We start from the raw sequence: 21,719 nt of genomic DNA on the forward strand, positions 1-21,719 counted from the left end.
AAATGGACTTATGTAAATTAAGAAATCAAAATAAGCTCTGTTAATTTTAAGCTCTTTGTGGAGCTGTTCACATGGATGTCTGAATTTATTTCTTTCTCCCCACAGCCCCCCCTGCTTTTTTTTTTTAAGCCCAGTTTGTAGCTTAAGTGCCATTTACATTAACTGGCATTTAGGCAGCTAACTGGCTTCTGTAAAATTCCAGATCTGTTTCAGTGCACTCCTTTTGGAAAAAAAAAATCATCAAAAATTGTGTTTTGTTTAATGTCACGTCACAGCAGATCTCAAAAACCTGCTGCTCCTTTCTCAGGGTAGAAGCAGAGTGGGGCCAATATTTTCAGTGTAGCTTTTCCTAATGGGTCTTGCTGGTTTTCTTTCAACCTTGGGAAATACATGGCAGAGTTAGTGAACAGCTTGGTGTTTGGATTACCTGTGGAAGTGTTGCCTAGTCATGATTATTTATAGGAATAACATGAGTACAGTCTTTTTTTCATTCATTTTACTGAGAATGAAACTGAGCTGAAGGTAACTGTTGTTCTTCAGGAGTCAACACCTTCACTGTGTTTCAGGAAAATGCTTAAGCTGTAGAATAAGAGTAGAAATCAAGTCTTGGAGGGTGCTGGACTCTTCTGAGGAGCTTTAAGGGCAGGATTTGGGGTGAGGGGATGCTTGTCATGTTGGGACATAAAAAGGAGAGGGATGTTTAGCTCTGCATCACACCCTGGTGGGTACAAAACAGGCAGGGTTAGTTGTGATATTCTTCTATCAGATGCATAAATGTTAGAGGCATTTTTCAGAGCAAGCACAATCTGGAAAGCCCAAGTAAAGAGCCTGACCAAGGTGGTTTGACCTTTAAATGCAGCTTAATGCTGTTAAAATTAATAGAATAAATATGTAAGTTGGCAGCTCAACACCTCACTTTACAAGCCCCTGTGGATATTTTCTAGGGAGATTTCAGGGGGACATTTGCAAAGGTGAGAAAAGCTGAGGTTGTGTGGGGATGGAGTCCAATAGACCTTTGCATAAACCCTGGAATGTGGGGATTGGGATCTGACAGAGCAAACATTTCCCCCTTGGCTCCCACCTGCACTGCTCTTACTGCTCTCAGGGGGTTTGACCCTGGAGATTCACCTGTTTGAGTGAAGAGCTGCCACTCCTGTGCTGGGCAGGCTGGTGGGTGCAGCTTTGGGGTTTGGAGTTTCTCCTGCAGGACCCAAACTTGATCTTACCCAGCCTGAGTTACAAACTCAACGTTTCATGTGTGAATGTGTGAATAACTTCACCCCATCACCAAGTGTGTCATATATAGGATATATGTGGGGTATGTGAATGTTTGTGATAAAGGTGGCTCCTCGTTAAGGAGTTGTGCAACAGCGCCAACATTCTGGACAGAATTTTTCCCCCTCAAGAAGGAGAACAACTATTATATTCTTACATACTGTGTAAGAACATAATAAAGTGCATCTCTGAGTGTTGAAGTTTTAGCTTTGCTGATATTTTAGTGTTTTCAGGAAGTCTTAGACCACTGACCAGGACTGCCTGTAGTGATGGGGTGGTGAGTTCCATGGGCCCTTTGGAATGATTGTGGGAGCTCTTGGGAGCTGAGACCAACCTGCTGGTCACTGAACTGTTCTTCATTTTCACTTCATTTCACACCATTTCATTTATCTGCTCTCTTAAGGACCACATTTATGGGCCTGTGTGTTCTTACCCAAAAGGCATTTAAACTTGACAGTGTAATAGTTGGTGCTGGGAAGGCCAAGTAGCTGTTTATTACTTATGCCTGTTAATTTGTGCTCTGCCACATCATTACCCCCCTGACAATGTGTGTGACATTTGCAGTAGTTCTCCTTGCAAATCAAATCTTATCTTGTAAAGGATTCATAATATTGACAAATTGCTGATTTTACCAGTCACAAGGAAAATTGGATAATAAATTCTTAACATATTTTAATTGAAATTACTGTGGTATAGAAAATATTTTCAATATAGTTGTTTAAAATGGGCATAATTGAGTTCATTCCAAAGCTTTATTTACAGGATGGCTTTAAAAACTTGAGTTACTGCATTTCAATGGCTCTTGAATTTAAAATTCTAACAATTATTTTAAAGGATCTGTTTGGTTGGACTCAGTAGGATGCTTTGTGGAAAAAAGATAGAGAGCCATTAGGACTGTGCCTGGCCCTTGATTGCTGAACTCTTTTAAGGATAAAAATCACAGGGATAGTTCCCCCAAACCAGAATGAGATCCCTTGTGAGAAGGATTGTTGTGACTTGCTGAGGCTGCAGCAGAAAAAACTCATTAATGTAAACCAATTTTGTTTTAAACACGACTCAACATTACACACATTTGAAGTTCTTGCAGCCATACTTTTTTCTAAGCTCAGAGCTGCAAATATTTGTTTATTTTTCAGAATTCTTTCATGTTTAAGTGCACTGGTTATTTTTGTGATGGCAGAGAAACTTGTATGATCTGTTTCCCAGCGCTTTATAAAGCTTTGTTTGCTCCCAGGAAAGCTGAAGGAGTGAGATCCACTTCCAAGAGATAATCCCTTCTGTGGTGTTTTACAGTAAATACCTCACCAGTTGCTGGGACTGGGAGGGGACACTTCACCCACCTCTTCTGGGGCTGCTCATGGGTAAAAAGAGAGTCATTGTCCCCCCTGAATCATTGGGCGTTTCTCTTCGTTCCTTATTTTCCTTTTCATTCTTCATCATCCGGATGAGGTTTGTTTTTCCCACAGACTTCCTTTCCCTTCTCTGGGCTGATCCTTCCCCAGCAAACCCAGTGCCCAGGAAGGAGTGTTCTGGATCCATCCCTCCCGTGCCAGTGGGAGGACACAAATGTCCCTTTGAGAAGGTCCAGCTGATGGTTCCCAGCACACCCTTCAGTGCTCCTCCACAGGAGGAAATGCTGGGAAGGTCTTGGCACAAAGAGGGCTGTTCCAGGCTAATATTTTAGGTTATTATCCTAGAAAGGATCTTTGTGACCATCACAAGTACCTCTCAGAGCTCCTGGGCTGGTTCGTTGTGGGGTTTTTTAAATGTTCCATGAAACACAGCAAGATGAGCCCTGTGCAGCCATCTCTGACTGAAGCCAAGTTAACCCAGTGCAAAAAACTTCTGAAAGAGTTTGAAGAGCTGTCAGGAGCCACTTGAGAAATGCAGCTTGGGCAGCCTGAGGGGTGGGTGAAGAGCAGTGAGGGTTGGGACAGCTTTATCTGCAGGGAGATGTTGTCACTGTGAACGTGCTGAAGCAACACCTGAATGACTCTGGAGCTGAGCCTTGGGGAAGAGCTTAGCAGTGGGTTTGATCTCAACTCTCCCCTGCCTGGTTTGGGGACTAAAACCCCCCTGGCACTCCTGGCAGTGGCTGTGGTTGGTGTGGGATGAGCTGAGGGGACACAGCGAGGTCCGTGTATTCCATCACCATGAGTGGGAACATGTGCTCATGCTCCAGCCTCTCTCCCTTGGAGACTCATCCAAGCAAATCCTTCCTGAGCTCCTGAAAAATAAAGGGAATATATATTATTATTGGTTTTAATTAAACTGTAGTCATTCAGTCCATTTCTCATCCCTGCACGGAACTGTTGCAGAATTTCAGACATCAGCAGCAGATTTTAATTTGAACTTTTTGCCAACTTTATATTTTCTTATGCAATTTACTTTTTAAAATTGAGAGCACATGTTTTCCTTCCAAATAACACTCAGTACATTTATTGGCATTTTAAATGGGCCAAAGTGAGTGACCAACCTTCTTCTTTTTCTTTCAAGTCTATTTTTTCCCTACAGGCAAATTGCTGTGGGCTTATGACCCACCCTTTTTATGACACTATTTCAGCACAGATATTCTTAGCCAGAATTCTAAGTTATTGCTTTGAAACAGAAATAGAAATCACCACCTTGGCCAGCAGTTTCTTCAGCTATGGGGCATTAAAGTGTGCCATTTAAATCCTATGAAATGTCTGCGCTGTCATACAGTTCATGTATTTCTATTTTTGTTCCTTTTGGGATACTATGTAAGCTGGTGTTGTCTTTCTGCTTGTTGTTCTGTGTGAGGATTAATAGTCATTTTAAAAACTGCTGCCTTGTTTGAGGCATGTTCCTGTGGCATGGCCATCCTGGGAGTCGCTCTCAACTTCTGCATCCTTTCCAAAACACAGATCTCTTTTATTTCAGGGACTTGTACCCACACAACTGAAATAAAGACTCCAACACTTGGATCTATAGGAGACAGCAAGTAGCAGTAACATTTTGGACCTGTTATTTACTGTGAAGTCTTTATTCCTTCTGTTTAATGCAGTTTAGCAGCAGAACAGTTGGCTCAGATGGAGTGTTTAGGATGTGTGTCCCTCACAGCAGCTCCTGTACCCAAGTTACTGTTTGGACCATGCAAACCATTTTTGGTTCCCAAACAGACACTTGAGCAGCCAGGGAAGAATTTAAGAAACCAACACTGAGAAAGAGGAGCCAGTTTTCCAGAGAAACCAAGCAAGCATTGTGCCTTTGGATGTCAAGCCTGAGCAGTGAGATTTGTGATTGCAGCTCTTGTTTTCCCACAGAACAGACAGTTGCTCATAAGGTTTATATTTCACGGATTTTTCACAACTGAGAATTAAGTCATCTCGGGGTGGGTTTTTTTCCTAATTTGCCTACATTTAAGTCTAATAATAGTTTATTAAACCTGGCATGTGGAATAGCAGAGTCTTAGTGCTGGAAAGTTTGGGCTTCATTTCCTGCAGCCCTTGAAGGTCTGTGTGTCACCCCAGGTTGTCACAGGCAGCGAGTTCTCTGCGTGTAATCTGCTCTGCCCTGACTTTGTTTATGGGGAAAACTGAGCTGGCTCTGAGAACTGGACTGATTTGAAAGTAATTGGCAAGGACTGTGTCTGTGATCCCCAATATAAGCCTTTTCCAGTCACTTTGGGCAGATTAGATGTCTCTTAACATCATCTTACCGGCAGTGAAGTTGCTCCGAAGGGACTCCTTTAATCACATTAGTCTCGCTGCCATCACCCTGTCTCCAGAGTCTTTCTTCTCTCCTAATAGAACCAAATCTGCTTTGGCCATCTCTTAATGCTCCTTTGCATATTAATTACTCTTACTTCACCTATAACATCCAGCCCACTATCAGCTGGCCCCCAGTTTTGGCTCTGAAGTCTGGGAGCTGCTCCTTTCTCTCCCTTGGCAGCAGAAAACACTGTACTGAGCTATTGCATCTCCTACTGACTTTCATAAGAATTATTGAATAAAAAACAAAGCAGAAAAGAGGTAACAATTGAGTCAGGAATTCACCCAGCCTTTATTTTGGCTTATAATATCATTTATGAATGAATTTTCCCAACATTCTAATAGGTTGGGCCTGGTTTTTTATCCTAAATATTTTCACAAACTTTTTTGGGGGACGTCTGAGTGATGTAATATCTTAGTTTCACTTATGTGTGTGTGGGAGGGTGTAGTCAAAGGAAGCTTTTTATTTAAAAAAGGAAAGAAGTGAGGGGAAAAAAACATGGTAATGGTGGGGGAATGAGCTCAGAAAAGGAGCTCTCACAGATTAAAAGATAATTGTGGTTATCCCAAGCAGGGCTTGCACTGGGACAGCTGCTAAAAAACCCAAATGCTGCTCATGTCAGTTTGGAAGTCAGAGCATATCAGCCAGCAGAAATTGTAGTTATTACCTTCATTGAGTTAGTGTTTCTCTGGCTCAGGCAAAGCCAGACAGGCTGTCATGTTTTGGGGATCTGGAGATGAAATAATTTTCCGAGAGAATTCTAAAAGCACATTGTGGCTTATAATTACACACCCAAATGTACTTTGCCTTTTCAGTCCGTGTATGGAGTTAATAAGAAATTAAACATGTGTAGAGGAAAAGCTCAGGAAAGGAAGGAAAGGATCTAGTGCAGATTACACGATATGAAACACATGTTTGAGATAATGCTGATAGAGCTGAAATATGTGGCCTGTGGTGGAGTTCTGTACACAAATGATGTGCTCATTCCCTCTCCATACACACAGTGTTACCTTTGACACAGTAGGGAGCGATGCCAACGAGTAATTAAGAAAGCATGGAAGCAAAATGAGCTTGTGAGAGGGTTAATATTATTAAATACATGTTCCAGCTGTGATAGCTGAAGGACAAACTGAAGGTTTGAAGGCAGATGACATCTTTTGTTACACCATGTAGTTCAAATAGCTTGAAAAATAGGCAAAGTTTCAAGCCTTGGCTTTTTTTTTCCTCTCTCAGATCACAGTATTTATAACAATCTGTCTTGGGAGATTAATGTACGAGGCAATAGATCTGATAGTCATTCATGTCCCAGCTTTGGTCAGAAATGAATGTTTCTTTTTCAAAGTTCTGTAGTAATGTGGTTCTCAGGGACTGCAAATGGATGGTTTAGCTGAGTGCAGACAGTGTGTTAAAAATGTCTGAAGAAGAAAAATAGGAGTTGGAGAGAGAGACCAGTCCAGAGCTCTAGAAGCAGTAACTGGCAATCCAGGCCAATGGGAACTTTAAATATACACTAGTTTTCATCAGATTTTTTTTTTTGTGAAACCTTTAATAAGCTTGAGCTGAGTCACCTGCATTTGTTTGGTAGAACATCCATTTCTCTTCTCAGTTTTATCACATCCTCTGTGATGGAGCTTCAGGGAACTGCAAAGTGAAGCAGGAGGAAAAAAGAGCCACACTATTCCTGATCCAGGCCAGGATCCCACTGGCCTTCTTGGCCACCTGGGCACACCTGGGCTCATGTTCAGCCTCCTGTCCATCCAAACCCCCAGGTCCCTTTCCTGCATGGAGCATCCTCTGATTGTTGCCCCAGCTGACAACCTGTCTGACAACAGCAGGTGGGGTTTGATTCTGTGGCTTTGGGGCTTCTCACTTTGCTTGTTCTTTTGTTGCAGGTGATCTGCAACCTGGAGAAGCAAATCCTGCAGCTGAGGCAGGAGCTGCTGGAGGCGACGCGTGTGCGGAACCAGCAGCTGCTGGAGCTGGGCCGGCAGCGCGACGAGGAGCGGCTGCGGGCGGCGCGGGACAAGGAGGCTGCCCTGAGCAACGTCAGGGGGGAGGCAGAGAAGATGATCCTGGACCTGAAAAAGAGGCACACAGCAGAGACTGAGAAGGTCCTGGACAAGGTAAGAGGGTTGCATTGTGGGGAGTTGGTTAAAACTTGGTTATAATAATGCCAAGGTCATGGGTTCAATCCCTGGCGTGGGCCATTGATGTAAGAGTTGGACTCGATGATCTTTGTGGGGCCCTTCCAGCTCAGTGTCTGGGATTCTGTGATTCTTCATCTGCTGGCATCAAAGGGAGGAGTCATCCCAAAAGGGAGCAAGGAGAAGTATCCCTGAGGAAAATAGTCAGGGATGACTTGAGCTGGAAAACAAGGTGTCTGCTGAAGGTCTGCTGTTGGATGCAGGAGAGTGGGATGTTCTGTGGTTCTGGAGTGAAAACTTCCCTCTGAACACACTGAATCACAGACTATGATCTGGTAAAGGGACTGGAGTTGGACCAAGGGTTGGACTTGATGATCTTGGAGGTCTTTTCCAACCCAATCCATTCTATGATTCTATTCTGAGTTGGAAGGACCCACAAGGATCATCGAGTACAACTCAAGTCAATGTCCCACACAGGGGATTGAACACCTGACCTTGGCATTGTTACAACCAAGTTTGAACCAACTGTGCTAATCTCATGGCTCAGACCCCTGGGAGCACCTCCAGCCCCAGGGAGCACCCAGAGAGGATGGAAGTGCCCTGAGGAGGACTTTGAAAACACAGGTGATTCCACAGGTAAAGCCAGCCAAGGACCAGGCTGATCTTCCTTTGCTGGAATAGGCAGTAGAAAGTTCAGCCTAACCAGATTTTTCTCCCTTAAAATAAAGGTAAGTTCCCAAGGAGGCAAAAATTCAGGCTAAAACTGCAAGGAAGTTGGGTCTGGTTGCTGACAATGGCTGGTCTGATATTGCCTGTGTGCATCAAGTGAGCCAGGACTCTGGGAAAGGCTGGAAAATGGAGATTTATGGTTTGGATCCATCAAGGTTTGCCTCCCCATTCTCTTCCATGGGGTCACTGCTGGCTGAGCATCCCCTTGAGCCTGTGTCTGGAATTCAAGAACTTGCCAAACATCAGGGAACTGAAACTTGGGAGTTTCAAAAGCTAAACTAAAAAGCCCTACTTAGTATTTCTGATGGATGCTGGGTATGTGTAAGCAGAGAGTTGTTGAAGTATCTTTTATAGGCATTAATGCAGCAAATCACACATTTTCTTGCAAAGGGATGTACAGTGGCACAAATTAACAATCTGCAGAGCCTGTTGGAGCAGCCTTTGTGCAAGTGACATTTCATTTACCTGCATCAGGTTCTTGGGCTGTGATTTTAAAGAGCATTGGGGGGATTATGCTGGAAATCAGCCAGGCTGGAGCCATTAAAATGGCTGTGATCAACAACTCACAATCTTTGCTGAACGTAAGGAAAGCTCCTCTTGGCATAATTATTTAAAGCCAAGGTCACAGCAAGTATTTAAAACCTTTGAAATTCATCATTAAAGGATTAGTTTTAACTCAGGAAGACATTGTCATTTTTGCTTAAAAATGGAATTTGAATCTCAATTCTTTTCTTTCTTTGATCTTTTTTTACATGTGTAGTGTAGCAAAAGAAAAGTTAACTTCTTTACATCCTCAAATTAAAGTTACAAATAATCCTTCATGGGGCAATATCTTTAATAGTCTTGAATTGTCATTTCTGTCAGAATTACTGTTTTTTCCAATTTGTTGGATTTTTTCCTATTTTTTTTTTAAAAATTGCTTATTTTCAGCTTTATTAACTGCTATTGAATTTTTTTTTTACATCTAATCTGAAGAGCACATGTTGAGTAAAAGATAGGAGGGAAAAAGAAAGAAGTATCTCTGTTGAAAAGTCTTTCACAGACCTGTGAGAATACCTGGCATTACCCTCAAATCTTCCCATTCTGCCTCCTTGCTTTTTCCAAATGCAGAGCTGTGAAAATCAGCCACAAGGTCCTAAAGGCAAAGCAGCTCAGAGAGCAAACTCCATTTAAAGCTCCAAAGTCACAGTTTCAGCTCACTTAGTTCAAATCCTGATCCTATTACAGTCCACAGAACTTCGATGGAGGAGATTTTATCCAAGAGGGGAAAAAAAAAGCCTCAATTACAGCATGAGCCTTGAAACTTGTTTTTTAAACTACTTCTGTTTTTCTACCAGATCTTGTTACCTTGAAGTTTAGGACAATATGGCAGAAAAATTTGTTCTCTGAATTTCCTTTTTTCCCTGCCAATTCTGTGAAGATTGCTTAAAAATCCAGTGGGAAGCTGAATTTCCCTGTTTAGGAGTGGAACATCTGACTGCAGATTTTCTGAAGGTCAATCCGTTCTCAAGTGAGGGATCTCATTCCTCTGATCTCCTTTGTGAGTAATGTTGATTTCTGTGTGGATTGCTTTGTGTCACTGTGCACTGCAGTGAATGTGAACAGGAGGAAATACAAAAGAAATGGCTCATAGTTAAATGAAAAAAAAAAATCCAAGTTAAAATGGGGAGAAGGATGTCCAGGATTCCTGTGGGATTCCCATATCCTGCTGCTGTGGGGCTGGGAAGGAGGACAGTGAGGGGCACAAAGAGTGCAACAGTTTTCATGACAACCAATCTGAACATTTGGGTATTTGTTGGTATTTCTAGGCAGCTTTTCAATATTTAGGGACACAATTTATTGAGGTCTTTAATTTTCTGTTGCTCAAAAATCTCAACTTTAAAGTTACTGCATTGTTATTTTTCCTGAGCAATCCCTTAACCCTTCAGGCTTCCTCAGGGTTGGTGTCCTTTGGAGATTCCCAGGTAGCATTGTCAGCATATTTTTGTTTCTGCTTAGTTTCTATAAAATATTTTCAGCATTTTCTGTAAACATCTTGTTGGCCTGACCAAAGTTTTAGGGGTTTTTTTCTGCAAAGTCTTGAACGACATTAGGAAGAAATTCTCCCCTGGGAGGGTGGGCAGACCCTGGCACAGGTTGGGCAGAGCAGCTGTGGCTGCTCCATCCCTGGGAGTGTCCCAGGCCAGGCTGGACAGGGCTTGGAGCACCCTGGGACAGTGGAAGGGGCCTGGCCTGGGGTGGAACTGGATGAGTTTAAGGCCCCTTCCCACCCAAACCAACCTTGCAACACTGAAATACCTCATAAAAAGCTCCCTTTGAGCAGCACCCACGAGTAAATTGGAGTGGGAGGAGAAGTTGATGTTGGTTTTTTTTTTCTCCTCTCTAAATAATTTTCAACATTCAGCTTTTTATTGACTTCTACATTTAAATAGATATTTTGACTCATTCTGTTAAAGGTTTGTGCAGGTTCCAGGAACATCTAATTCTCTTTCAGTGCAGCTTTTCTTGTGGAGAAATAATTTACATTTTTGTGTATTGACTGTACTGGACACACGTGGTATTTGATGACAGGATGAAGCTGCAGACAAAAAAAAAAAAACCAGTTAAACACTTGAGCTTTGGGACTGCAACTCCTCTGATGTCAGTACAGTTGTAAAATGGTCCCTCTGGAGAGATGGGACTCCAAGATGACATAAAACCTGGCCAGAGCCATGCACATCATGCTTGTAGACTTCAGTGATGTAACAGTTAGTTGTATTCTGAGATTCCTGTTAGTTTAAATAAAATCTGACATTTCTAGTATTTTCTAGTCTGTTTCTGTTACAATCCCTCCCTCTGTAACTGGTGGGAAGTCCCCAGAAAACTGAGGTGCCTGAGGACTTTGGAGTTAAGGTCACTGTGTAAGTGGCCACTTCCTAATTAAGAATAACCATTTTATATAACAGTTTTGTTGTTACAGAATGTTTTGTAAAGTTTTTCCAAACTTTCAGGCTGTTTGCTGTAATTGGATGCTTCCTTTTTGAGCAATTTTCAAAGAAGGTAGTGACAATGTGCCCTGGAGAGCATTTCAGTCCCTCCTTCAACATCCAGCTCTGTGCTGGGGGTTAACTCCCTGCCCAGCACAGCCCTGGGCACAGTTCCACTGGATGCCCTCCTTGGGAATGTTTCCATGCTGGAACTCACAGGAGCTGCTCTGGCACTGCTGTCAGGACTCCTGCAGATGCTGTCACACTGCTCAGCACTGGTAAAGATGAAGGGAAAGAATGTGACATCTTCAGGGATGAAAGTTCTCCAAGAGATGCTTGATTTAAAGGATTGAGTTCCCTCTAAGGCATTGCTTCTGCTCACCAAGTACCAGCATGGTGTGCTCTCCAGGAACTTACAGCTTTGAGTCCTGTCTCTCCAGCTCTTGTTCTTCTCTGCCAGCTCCACATTTCATTGACCACCAAAAACGGTTCCATCTTTGTCCATAAACCTTCTGAGAACTTGCCCATCTCTTCAGCAGCTCTGTAGGTTCCTGCTTAGGCCTCTGGGTGCCCTGGAGGCTTTGACCTCCCCTCCAGTCATGTGAACACTGCCAGCCCCACCACAGATGCCTCCCTTGGTGTGAGCACCCAGAGGAGCTGTGTCTGTGCTCCTTGCAGACATTCCCTGCCTGTTCCCATGGGGGCAAATACCTCAACCATGAAACAGAATGTGCTTTCTTCCCAAGTGTAATGACATCACTAAATTGCACCTAATTATGATGCAGATGTTGTCTCCTTGCTGAAGGCATTCAGGATCTCAACCAGTTGTATATTTGCAATTTTTAAAAATGTTTGATTCTATTGCATCACTTACTTAGCCATGAATAATGGAAAGAGCCTCCAATTCTTCCCAAGAAGTGTTGGATGTTTCCCAAGTCTCTTATTTTTTTTCGTTATAATCCAAGAACTATTGTCTGTGATGATTCTGTGTTCCAGAGTAGAAATATTTTTATTGGTTTTGTTTTTTTAGACTCTGTGTACATTAATTTACATTTGGTTTTTGAGCATTTCTGACATGGTGTTAGTGATTCACCAACTGATGTGAATAAAAATTAGCTCAGCACTTTGGCTTTGTTGGAGAAAACCTGGCAAAAGCCTGGAAGATCAAGAAAAAAGAAATTTCAAAAAGAGAGGAGATTTTTTAATGCATGCAGCACAAATACAGATTATTTAATCTGCCTTTGTGGTACCTTTACAGCAAATCTGGCAAAAAAAATTGGCTCCCAGATGAGAGGAGAAAACCAGTTTCCTCTCTCAGGTGTCCCCTTTTGCTCTGGTCCTTCTGATTCCTCCACAGAAAAAGAAAGATGATAGTGGAAAAGGAACAAAAAATCCAAATTTACAAATAGCTTTGTTTATTAAAACTGCCCAGTGATCAAGTCCAAACTAACATAAACCATTTTCATTTCATATTTAAATTCTGGCACGATTGCTCTTTCTTTGTATCCTTATAATAGAGAAAAGCTGCAGGTGGTTTTTCCTTCTTCTTTTTGGAGGGGAGGGAGTGTTTGGGAAACAGGGAAGGGGTAAAACAATGTTATTAGTCCTTCAGAGTTTTTAATATGAAGCAGGAAAAGGGTTCCAAAATTAGTTACTTCCAGCTGCAGAACATGTCACAGAGTAAACCCACCTTCACTGAATGGGTGAGAGAGAATTCTAATTGTTCTAAATTCTCAGGGTCACTCTGCAAATGCTTCATTGTAACGTGGTACTAAAGTGCCTCAATTATGATTTGTATATTTTGGTGCCAGAAGGGGCTTTTTCTTCTGCTGAATTATTAAGTTCTGTCAGTTGCTGGGCTGTCATATAGAGATACAGTAAATCACATTATATTTTGTCATGGATTACACAGAGCAATAAATTTGGGAAGAGAGATCAAAGTAGTTTCACAATCACATCTGAGTGTAGGAGGGGTGTTTAACTTGTAGAAAATCTGATTTAGGTGAAACTGTTGCAGTTCTTGTGTGAATTCGAAATGAATTTGAATGTTTGCTTGAAAATGAATCAGGTACAAACCCCCCCCAGAGTTCTCCTGTGTTTTTGTTCAGCTGCAGGACAGAGAAGGGACAGAGAATTGACCACTGGGGATGTCCAGAGTCTTGCAATGTCTTATTTATGTTTTTAGTGGCTTGATGATTGAGCAATAAATTCCATGCCCATGTCACTGGCCCTTTGGTGGCCCAGCACAGCCACTCCTTGGTGCTTTAATGTCTCTGGCTCAGGGAAGTTGTCACTCTTTGGGGGAAGCTTTGTTGTATTTCAAACTCCAGAGAGTAATCCTGCATAATCTTGCTAAGGAGCCCTGATGGCTTCAGATCACAGATTTGTTCAGGGATTTGTTTGCATTTTCAGTGTTTGTCTTTCCAACTGCAGAAGCTTAACTTTTTTTGGGCTCTCATCTAATGATGTAACTTCCTAATAATACTGACTTAACTTAGTGACACTAATTCAGTGGTACAGTCTGTCCTCTTGTTTCCACTTTTCCCTCTATTTGAATAAGATTCTATCTCAAAATGACACATAGGATTTCTTAGCCATTCATTATCTTCAAGCAAGTCAAATGCTTGTTATTGCCACAAAACTTAACTTAAAACAGCAATGCAGCATCTAGAAACTAAAAATCTCATTCTTATCCCTTTATAATTCTTTCAGGAGCCTTATGGTCTTCCCTTGGCCAAAATCAAGGCATGTAGATTTAGCTGATGCCTCATGATGAAGTGCCTGGATCTCAGAAATCTCCAATTTCTGAAAGAATCGTGTATTGTAAAGCTCATATTAAATAGTCCTAATTGAGTCAAGTCATGGGTCAGTGTCACATCTTGGTGCCTTTCCCTTCTGTTTGTGGAGGAAGCTTTGACTGGCATCTTCAGAGATGTTCAGCAGCCTGTCCCTTGGTGGTTTTACTGGGTGCCAGCTGGTTGGGTACCAAACCCATCTGGGCCTGAGGAACTCTGTAAAATTCTTTATATTGCAGTGGGAGAGAGAGCCAGAGCACAAGAGCAAAGTTCCCAGTGCTCCTGAGGGATGGAGGCAGCTTGGAAAAGCTCCAGTAATTCCTGGTGGGGGGCTTGTTTCCTGTGTTAAAGCTCTGCAAAACAACGTGCCACCACTTTTGAGATAATGTCTTAAACCCACTTGGAATAATCATCTTCAGTTAGTGGGGCAGAACAGAAGAAAACCAGGAAATACTAAAAATTGTAATCCAGGAATGTGGTTGTGCTGTCCCAGATTTAGGCATGTGGATGAGGGGAAACTGGGCTTCAGGACCCTGAAGTGGAGAGTGTTGCCTTCTCCACAGCTTCACTGGGTTTGCTCAGTTCATATTATTTGAGTGTTGGGCAACAGAAGGGATCGTGCCATGATTTCCAAGCCACCTGTCCCCAGAGTGAGCCAAGAGCTGGTGTGAACAGAAGCCAGTGAGAAATGCTGTGCAGAGCTGTCCCCTGAGCTGGAAGGTGCTTGGGGAGCAGCCCCATTTATTGGGATCATTTGAACCTCCTCGTTTGCAGGGATCTCTGTCCTCCCAAAACACAGCACTGATTTCACAGGGGATGGGTGGGGGTGAATCAGAGGGAGCTGGCCCTGCTCCCCAGCCTGCTGCTTGTCACGTGGGACAATCTTCTGGCCCAATGTCACATCCAGGACATCCAGACCAAGCCAGAATTCACTGTCAGTGCCTGATACCTCCATCAACTTGTATAAAGGATAGTTAAGGTATTAAACAGCTTCATATGGCAAACCCAGGCTATTAATCAGATTTTAGAACTTCATCTTGTACACAAGGCTTGCATTTTAGGCCAAATGGTGCAGTTTGTTTTCAAGAAGGTGCCTGACCCACTGAATTGAAGTGATGCTGGGAAATATTGGGATGCTCAGTAAACCCATTTAGATGAAGGTGGTAATTAGGTGAAGGTGGTAATTACATCCTGGTGTAAGGATGGTGTAACTTGGGCATCTGCAACCAGAGTCCCATAGAGGAATTTTTGGGAGAGTGAAATGTCTGTAGTTAATTTGCCTACATAATTTCAGAATTAATAGTAACACACTGTTGGTTTGGATGAAGAGTCTGGAATTCCCAGTTTTCCTAAGGCACAGTTTGCAGAGGCAGTTTCTCCCTGGGCCCCCATTAGGCACAGGACTCCAATGTGCTGCAGGAGGGCAATTTTCTGGACAGGTGGTGTCACATTCAGTCCTGGTCACTGTTGCTTTTTTCCCAACTAAAAGTACTTTGCACATGAATTAGAGGGTTTTTTTTTTCCCTCCTAAAGATGTGTGTTTAAGAAAAAAAAAAAAGAAAAGGAAAAGATTTCTAGACCTCCAAAAGTGAAATGGAAAATAGAGTATTAATGGGATTTGGGGATTTCTATCATTCAATTTCAAACCCCTTGAAGTCATTTGGTACTTGACTAATTATTCTGTTAACATAATTTTGGATGTTCAACTACTTTTAATGGTCTTTTGGGTGGTTCCAATTGCATACTGGAACTGGTGGGCTATTGAGCAGAGATTCAGCTTTCCTTTAGTATCTGACAAGAGTATTGGTGTAGGAAATCACCACTGTCAGTGTTGGAGGCACATGAGGAAAATATTTCAGGCTTTGAGGTCGAAATGGAATTTTTATGTACAATCAGATGAACTTAAAAGGTGATCTGCTGATCTCTGAAGTTTAAACAGATACAGTACAGAGAGTTTTAACATACTTAATAACAGAAATTGCCACTGTGAGCCATTCTGAAGGTCATTTTCTTTTGACATCTATCAAATTACACAATCTTGAATTTTGGTACAAAGCATAATGCTGTCAGACTTAAATAGAAATATTCCAGAATGTGGAGTGGTGTGTTGTGTTTTGAGGTAAATGGGCCCCATTTGCTTTAGTTCTTTGATGTTAAATTCCTTGGTGCACATCAGAGAACAGTTGCTTCTTCCCTGGAGCAAGTTTTCTTTCTTCTCTTTCCCCCACCCTTTGATTTTTTACTCCTTTTTTTCTTTTTTTTTTTTTTGTAGCTTGCTTATACTTTTATCTAACTAATTATGGAGGATCAGGTTATGTATGGCCACATTTATCTAGTTGCAGGCATTTCAAAAAATTATTTTTTCATAGTTAGTACTCTAAACAAAAGAGTTCTTAAATCTGCTTTGCTATTAGTGAATATGGGTCTGTATATATATATATATATATATATATATATATATGTGTGTGTGTGTGTGTATAACCCTCTAGTGAGAGTTATGAAGATATGGAATCATTTCGGTTGGAAAAGACTTTCAAGGCCATTAAGTCCAATCATAAACCCAACAGTGCCAAGCCCAGCACTAAACAGTGTCACAGACACATGGAATGGTTTGAATGGGAAGGGACCTTAAAGATCATCCCATCCCACCCCTGCCATGGACAGGGACACCTCCCACCAGCCCAGGGTGCTCCAAGCCCTGTCCAACCTGGCCTTGGACACTTCCAGGGATGGGGCAGCCACAGGAAAACCTGTGCCAGAACATCCCCACCCTCCCAACCAAAAGTCTTTTCCTTACACCAATGCACAGACTTTCCTATTCCACAAATTCCTGACACCTGCAGTTTGTGATGGACACTCCAGATGTCCCAAACACCTTCATGGGTGTTGGTGGAGGATGAAGTTGTCCACGTTCCTCCAACCCCAAGAGTGCAGCTGGGGCTCCTGTGAGGAACCTCAGGGCTGTTTGGGGCTCCATCAAGTGGAACCAGAACTGAAAATCCCTTCAAATACACCTTAAAACCAGCACATAAATCCTGTGTAATTAGGGTAGGACATGCTGTGCTTTTGCAGTGTGGTCTCATCATAGAACCTTTGCTTTTTCAGTACTGCTGCTCTGCTCCAGAAAAGGAGAACATGGAAAAGGGGCAGTGTTAGAGCAGCACCCACTAATTCAGACACCACATAGCAGGGTTAATACCATCTTTAATTTTGATGTGAAGTCCATGCAGTTTTGCTCAGCAACCACAATATGATGCTTTAAGGCTTGGTAAAGAATTATAGTTGGTTTTTAAAACCCATTAACTGTAACAAGCACATAATCTTTTTAATGCAAAAGTCCTCACTCTGAAAAATAAAATAATGCATGTAAAATCATCCTAATCAGATAATTTTAGCTAAAATATGTATTAACTGTGTGAAACTAAACAGAAGTTAATTTTTGAATCAGTGGAATTCCTCTGTGGCTTATCCAATTTAGACCTTTTTCATTATAAAAATGGATATTCCAGTGGATATTTCTGACAAGTTTTTGCCAAGTGGGAATTTCAGCAGCCACTTCTTGCACACGAGAAACTGGTTTCAGACCATTAACTGTATTTGCAGCTCTGCCCTTTGCTATAAAAAGAGTGTGACTTTAATGAAGACTGGCTGACCCTCCAAATGTTCCCCTTCCACCTGGATTCTAATTCATCATCTTTCTGAAACAGCAATAACCTGCAAGGGAGGGAATGCCCTTAAAATAATAGAGGCAGCTTGTGAGCTGAGCAGCCAGTTGGAAAATCAGGAGCCCAGGAAACTGCTGTGTGTGAGCACCAGGCCAGGGGAACCTTCTGATTTGTGGAGAGAAATGTGATATAAATCCTCCCCAATGCTCACTGCACACAGCTGTGTGTGTGTCTCCTTTGCTGTAATTCAGTCCTTAAAATAAAAGGAGTAAAAAGGCAGTTTTGGGTGTAGCAGGGCTGGTGGCAGGAGGTTTGTGCCTCCCCTGGCTGCACAGCAACAGTCTGTAGAAAGAGATATTAAATTAGTTTAGTTGCAGGGTTTGAAGAAGGAGAAGCTTCATATTTCTGCAGGAGAAGATGGCAATGGAAACGGGCATGCCCAGGCATCAGCTGGAGTTCATCCCCTCAGCTGCCCAGTTGTTGGCACCTGTGGGCTCTGCCCTTGCAGGGCTGTGCTGGTGCAAGACCTGCTGGGTGTGAGAGGGCTCAGAGAGAAGCTGAAATCAGCAGGAGTCATGGAATCCTGGAATGGTTTGGGTGGGAAGGGAGCTTAAAGCCCATCCCGTTCCGACCTGTCCCATCTCATCCCGACCTGTCCCATCCCATCCCATCCCATCCCATCCCATCCCATCCCATCCCATCCCATCCCATCCCGACCTGTCCCATCCCATCCCATCCCATCCCATCCCATCCCATCCCATCTCACCCCTGCCATGGGCAGGGACACCTCCCACCAGCCCAGGTTGCTCCAAGCCGCATCCAACCTGGCCTTGGACACTCCCAGGGATGGAACAGCCACAGCTTCTCTGGGCACCTGTGCCAGGGCCTGCCCACCCTCACAGGGAAGAGTTTTTTCCTAATATCCCACCTAACCCTACCCTCCTTCAGCTGAAGACCATTCCCCCTTGTCCTGCTGCTCCCTGCCCTTGCCAAGTCCTTCCCCAGCCTTCCTGTGAAGCTCCTGTAGGTTCTGGAAGGGTGTCCATGGGTTTTGGTGCCACAGGGCTGAGACAGCCACGTTTAGCCAGAGCCAATCCTTGGGCAGTCTCCAGTGGGAGCTTTGGGAGCTCAATACCCCTGAAATTTGGACCCCTCCAAGAGGGATGTTTGGAACTGCAAGTGAGTGCAAGAATTTGTGTTGTGTTGATGACTGGGAGGCAACAATTGGAATTTGTAACACAGAATGTTGCAATTCCCTGTCAGTAAAGTGGTAGGATAGACTTTCTTTGCCTTCAGTGAGGAACAAAGCACTGAAATTTGGGATCTCTTCCCTTTGGATCACCTCTGTCATGTCTCTCAGGGGTCAGCCTGGCTATACTCAGCATGAGCAAACAAATTCTAATTTGTTTATGGAAGTTAGGAGTGTTTTTTATTATTTATTGGGATTTCTTCTCTGGGTTCAGGAGGTTATAAAGCTGCTTCTATGAAAGATGAGGACTTTTACCCCAGGCAAGCTGAGTGAGAGCAGCTGTAACATGGTCTGAGTGCCTTGCTGAGGAGTCCCTCTGCCTTTCTTGGAATAACAGTAATTTTTACTTTTACTGTAATTTATTTTTTGCTTTTTTCCCTAAAGATGAACTGACAGTTTCAGTCACTTTGTGATATGCAGTGGTGGTAAAACACCATGTGAGACTGGACTGCAATACAAGAGAAAAGTGTTAACAAGGGTCAGCTGAGTGCAAAGAGAAGTGGAGCAGGGCAGGCTCTGGGTTAACTGCTGGGTCACCTCTCCTGTTATTTATGCAGCCCCACGAAAGGCCCTGCCAGTGTTTGGGGCACACTTTGAATGGTAAGTGTAGAACAAGTGAAATGTAACTTGTCTGGTGCTCCAGAATTCTTCTGTAGGCTGGTTTAAACCAATACATAGTGCCATTATTTATCACAAAACCCAATCAAAACATGTTCTCAGAAATGGTGGTAAATTATCAAATTATGATGGTAAATTATCAAATTTATTCATTGATAAATGAAGTTTGGTAACTGAGTAGATTTTTTTTAGAAATTTGAGTAGATTTCGTAGTAATTTGAGTAGATTTCTTAGTACCAACAAACAGATGAAGCAGAGATATCTGCATGTCTCATAATCCTGGAATTTGAAGGGATTCAGGATCTCCAGATGGATGTCATGTGAACTTGGGGGTTCCTTGGAACTGGCATTGAGGTTCCCCCTCCGCCCTGCCCGGAGTGCCAGGGGGGATTCCAGCCCTGCCAATGCTCTGCAGCCTTCACCTCCTGCATTTATACTCCAGTAAAATGAGGCTGTTGGCTTGGCTGAAGCCCCTGGGGTTTGCAGAGGTGGTTTCAGTCCCAAACCTGTGGCCAGGAGGGCTCAGAGGCCCCCGTGGTCCCCCCCAGTCCCGGCGGGAGCTGCGTTGGGGAGCCGGAAAACTCAGCACGACACATCAAAGGTTTGGGCAGGAAGTCAGATGGGTTTTGAAGACTTAATCAGCTTAAATTTGCTTCAGAACTCAGCTGTGGAATATTCTGTCCCCCCCTAAGAAAATATTTGTCTTAGACACCTGTCCTGGAGTTTTAGAGCCAAGAAGACAAGAGTGCTCAGAGGTTCACCTTAGGACAGCGTGGTGGGGTGGGCTGGCCTGGTTGCTGCAGGGAAAACACAACTCAGAATTCTGTCCTGAAGTGCAACTGAATTTAATTTTTTATTAATATCACTCTTATCAAATTATTTCTGAAATTAAATTATTGGGGGCAGGGGGGAATGTTGAGTTCTTTTTCCTGCTGTTATAGAAATGTTTGCTTGTTGGATTCTGGTATGACAGAGCAGCCTTTTTCTCACTTTGTTTTATTCTTTATTTTTGAGTTGGGAAAAAAATGCTGGGAGGGGGAAAGAGCTGTGTGTCCAAGAGCTGGTTCAGCTTCATCCTGGGTCGATTTTCAGTGTAATCCCCACCTTTCCATGGGAGGGGATGTGCAGTGGGACAAAAGGTGGTTGCAGACACAGCACTGAGATGTGGAGTTGTGTCCTCCACCAGAGCCTGTGCCTGAGACTTTCTCCTTGGTTTTGCCCTCTATTCAGAACCAAATTCCCACTGATAAACTCATTTGTGTGTGTTGCCTCCTCACCCTGACACACACACAGACACACAAACTCTCACTCATTCTCTCCTTTTTATTTCAATCCCCCAAGTCTTTATGTTTTCCTAATAATTGGCAGCTGAGGTACAATTTCTCCCCTCTTTTAAGTGATGAATAGTTGGCCCGAGATCAAAGCCCAGCCCTGGTGGTTCTTTGGCTGCCACCGACGGGCGCTGGGGCTGGCGCGGGGCCGGCGCTCGGCGTGGGGGGGACGTGCCAGCCCTGGGGGGTGGCACAGGGTCTGTTCCTCTCTGGCTCATCAGGTTGTCTGTCCCTGTGTGTGTTCCAGGCCAGCAGCAGGCTGAAGCAGACTGAGCAGGAGTACTGTCAGAAGCTGGCCAAGTCCTCACAGGTATGTGGGATGGGGAAGGAGCCTCCAGGGGGGCTGTTCCCTTTGGAGGCGTGGGCAGGAGTGGAATTCCTTCTGCTCTCAAGTGTGGGTCCTGACAACCAGAATCATGGAATATGATGAGTTCTAAGGGACCCACAAGGATCATGGAGTCCAACCCTCAGCCCTGCCCAGGACCATCCCCAGGAGTCACACCCTGTGCCCCAGAGCATCATCCAACCCCTCCTGGAGCTCTGGCAGCCTTGGGGCCGTGCCCACTGCCCTGGGGAGCCTGGGCAGTGCCCACCACCCTCTGGGGGAAGAACCTGTTCCTGAAATCTAACCCTAAACCAAGAGCAGCCTTAACTGTTTCCCAGATCAAACATCCAGTGTCTTCCTTGCAGATTTTAACCTTTCAAAACCCACAAAGCTTAAAGCTGACTGGAAAAAACAGGTGGTGTTTTTGGGGGTTCTGAATTTCATCCTTCTCACCTACATTTTCATCTGTTGGGGACCCAGGAGGACTGAGCCCTCCTTCACTCAGTGGGGAAGGAAGGTGAGGCTCTTCATCAAGAGCACATCTCACAGAACCAGGAGCAGCTGCACAACCAGGACTTGCATTTCATGTTCCAGGTGGTGTCAGTGGTGGGACAGCAGCCCCAGCTGTGTCACCTTCATCTTTATCATTGCTCCAGTTCTGCATTTCTGCCCAAAACAACACCTTGAGGAATGTCAGTGTCCTGAAAGCAAAGTGCTTTGGGCTAGAGTTTTTGTTCTTCAGAGTTGTATTTGAACACAGAAGGTGAAAATGTGTGTTGAATTTACTTACATACTCCATTATAAGTGTGTGATACAAATCATAAGACAGGGTGGTTTTTAAATATTCCACCTTTCAATTTGACTGACAGGTAGAACTGAAGTGTGAAAAA

General features: G+C 43.5%; 1 protein-coding gene across 6 annotated transcripts in view; it reads left to right on the forward strand.

Moving 5' to 3' along the window:
* The window catches only part of CEP112 (centrosomal protein 112), a 185,118-nt gene that overhangs the window by 90,705 nt on the left and 72,694 nt on the right, over positions 1-21,719 (forward strand). For 5 of the 6 annotated variants that reach the window (XR_011699438.1, XM_071574015.1, XM_071574014.1 and 2 more), the window contains exons 21-22: positions 6,900-7,130; positions 20,752-20,814. Coding sequence is in view for 5 of the 6 variants with exons in the window: in XM_071574015.1 (XP_071430116.1) it covers positions 6,900-7,130; positions 20,752-20,814 (294 nt within the window). In the remaining variant the exon portion in view is untranslated. The remainder of the gene's footprint in view (positions 1-6,899; positions 7,131-20,751; positions 20,815-21,719) is intronic. The other variant, XM_071574017.1, reaches the window with a different exon arrangement.

Source organism: Pithys albifrons, chromosome 19 (assembly GCF_047495875.1).
Source record: "Pithys albifrons albifrons isolate INPA30051 chromosome 19, PitAlb_v1, whole genome shotgun sequence".
NCBI classification, from domain to species: Eukaryota; Metazoa; Chordata; class Aves; order Passeriformes; family Thamnophilidae; genus Pithys; species Pithys albifrons.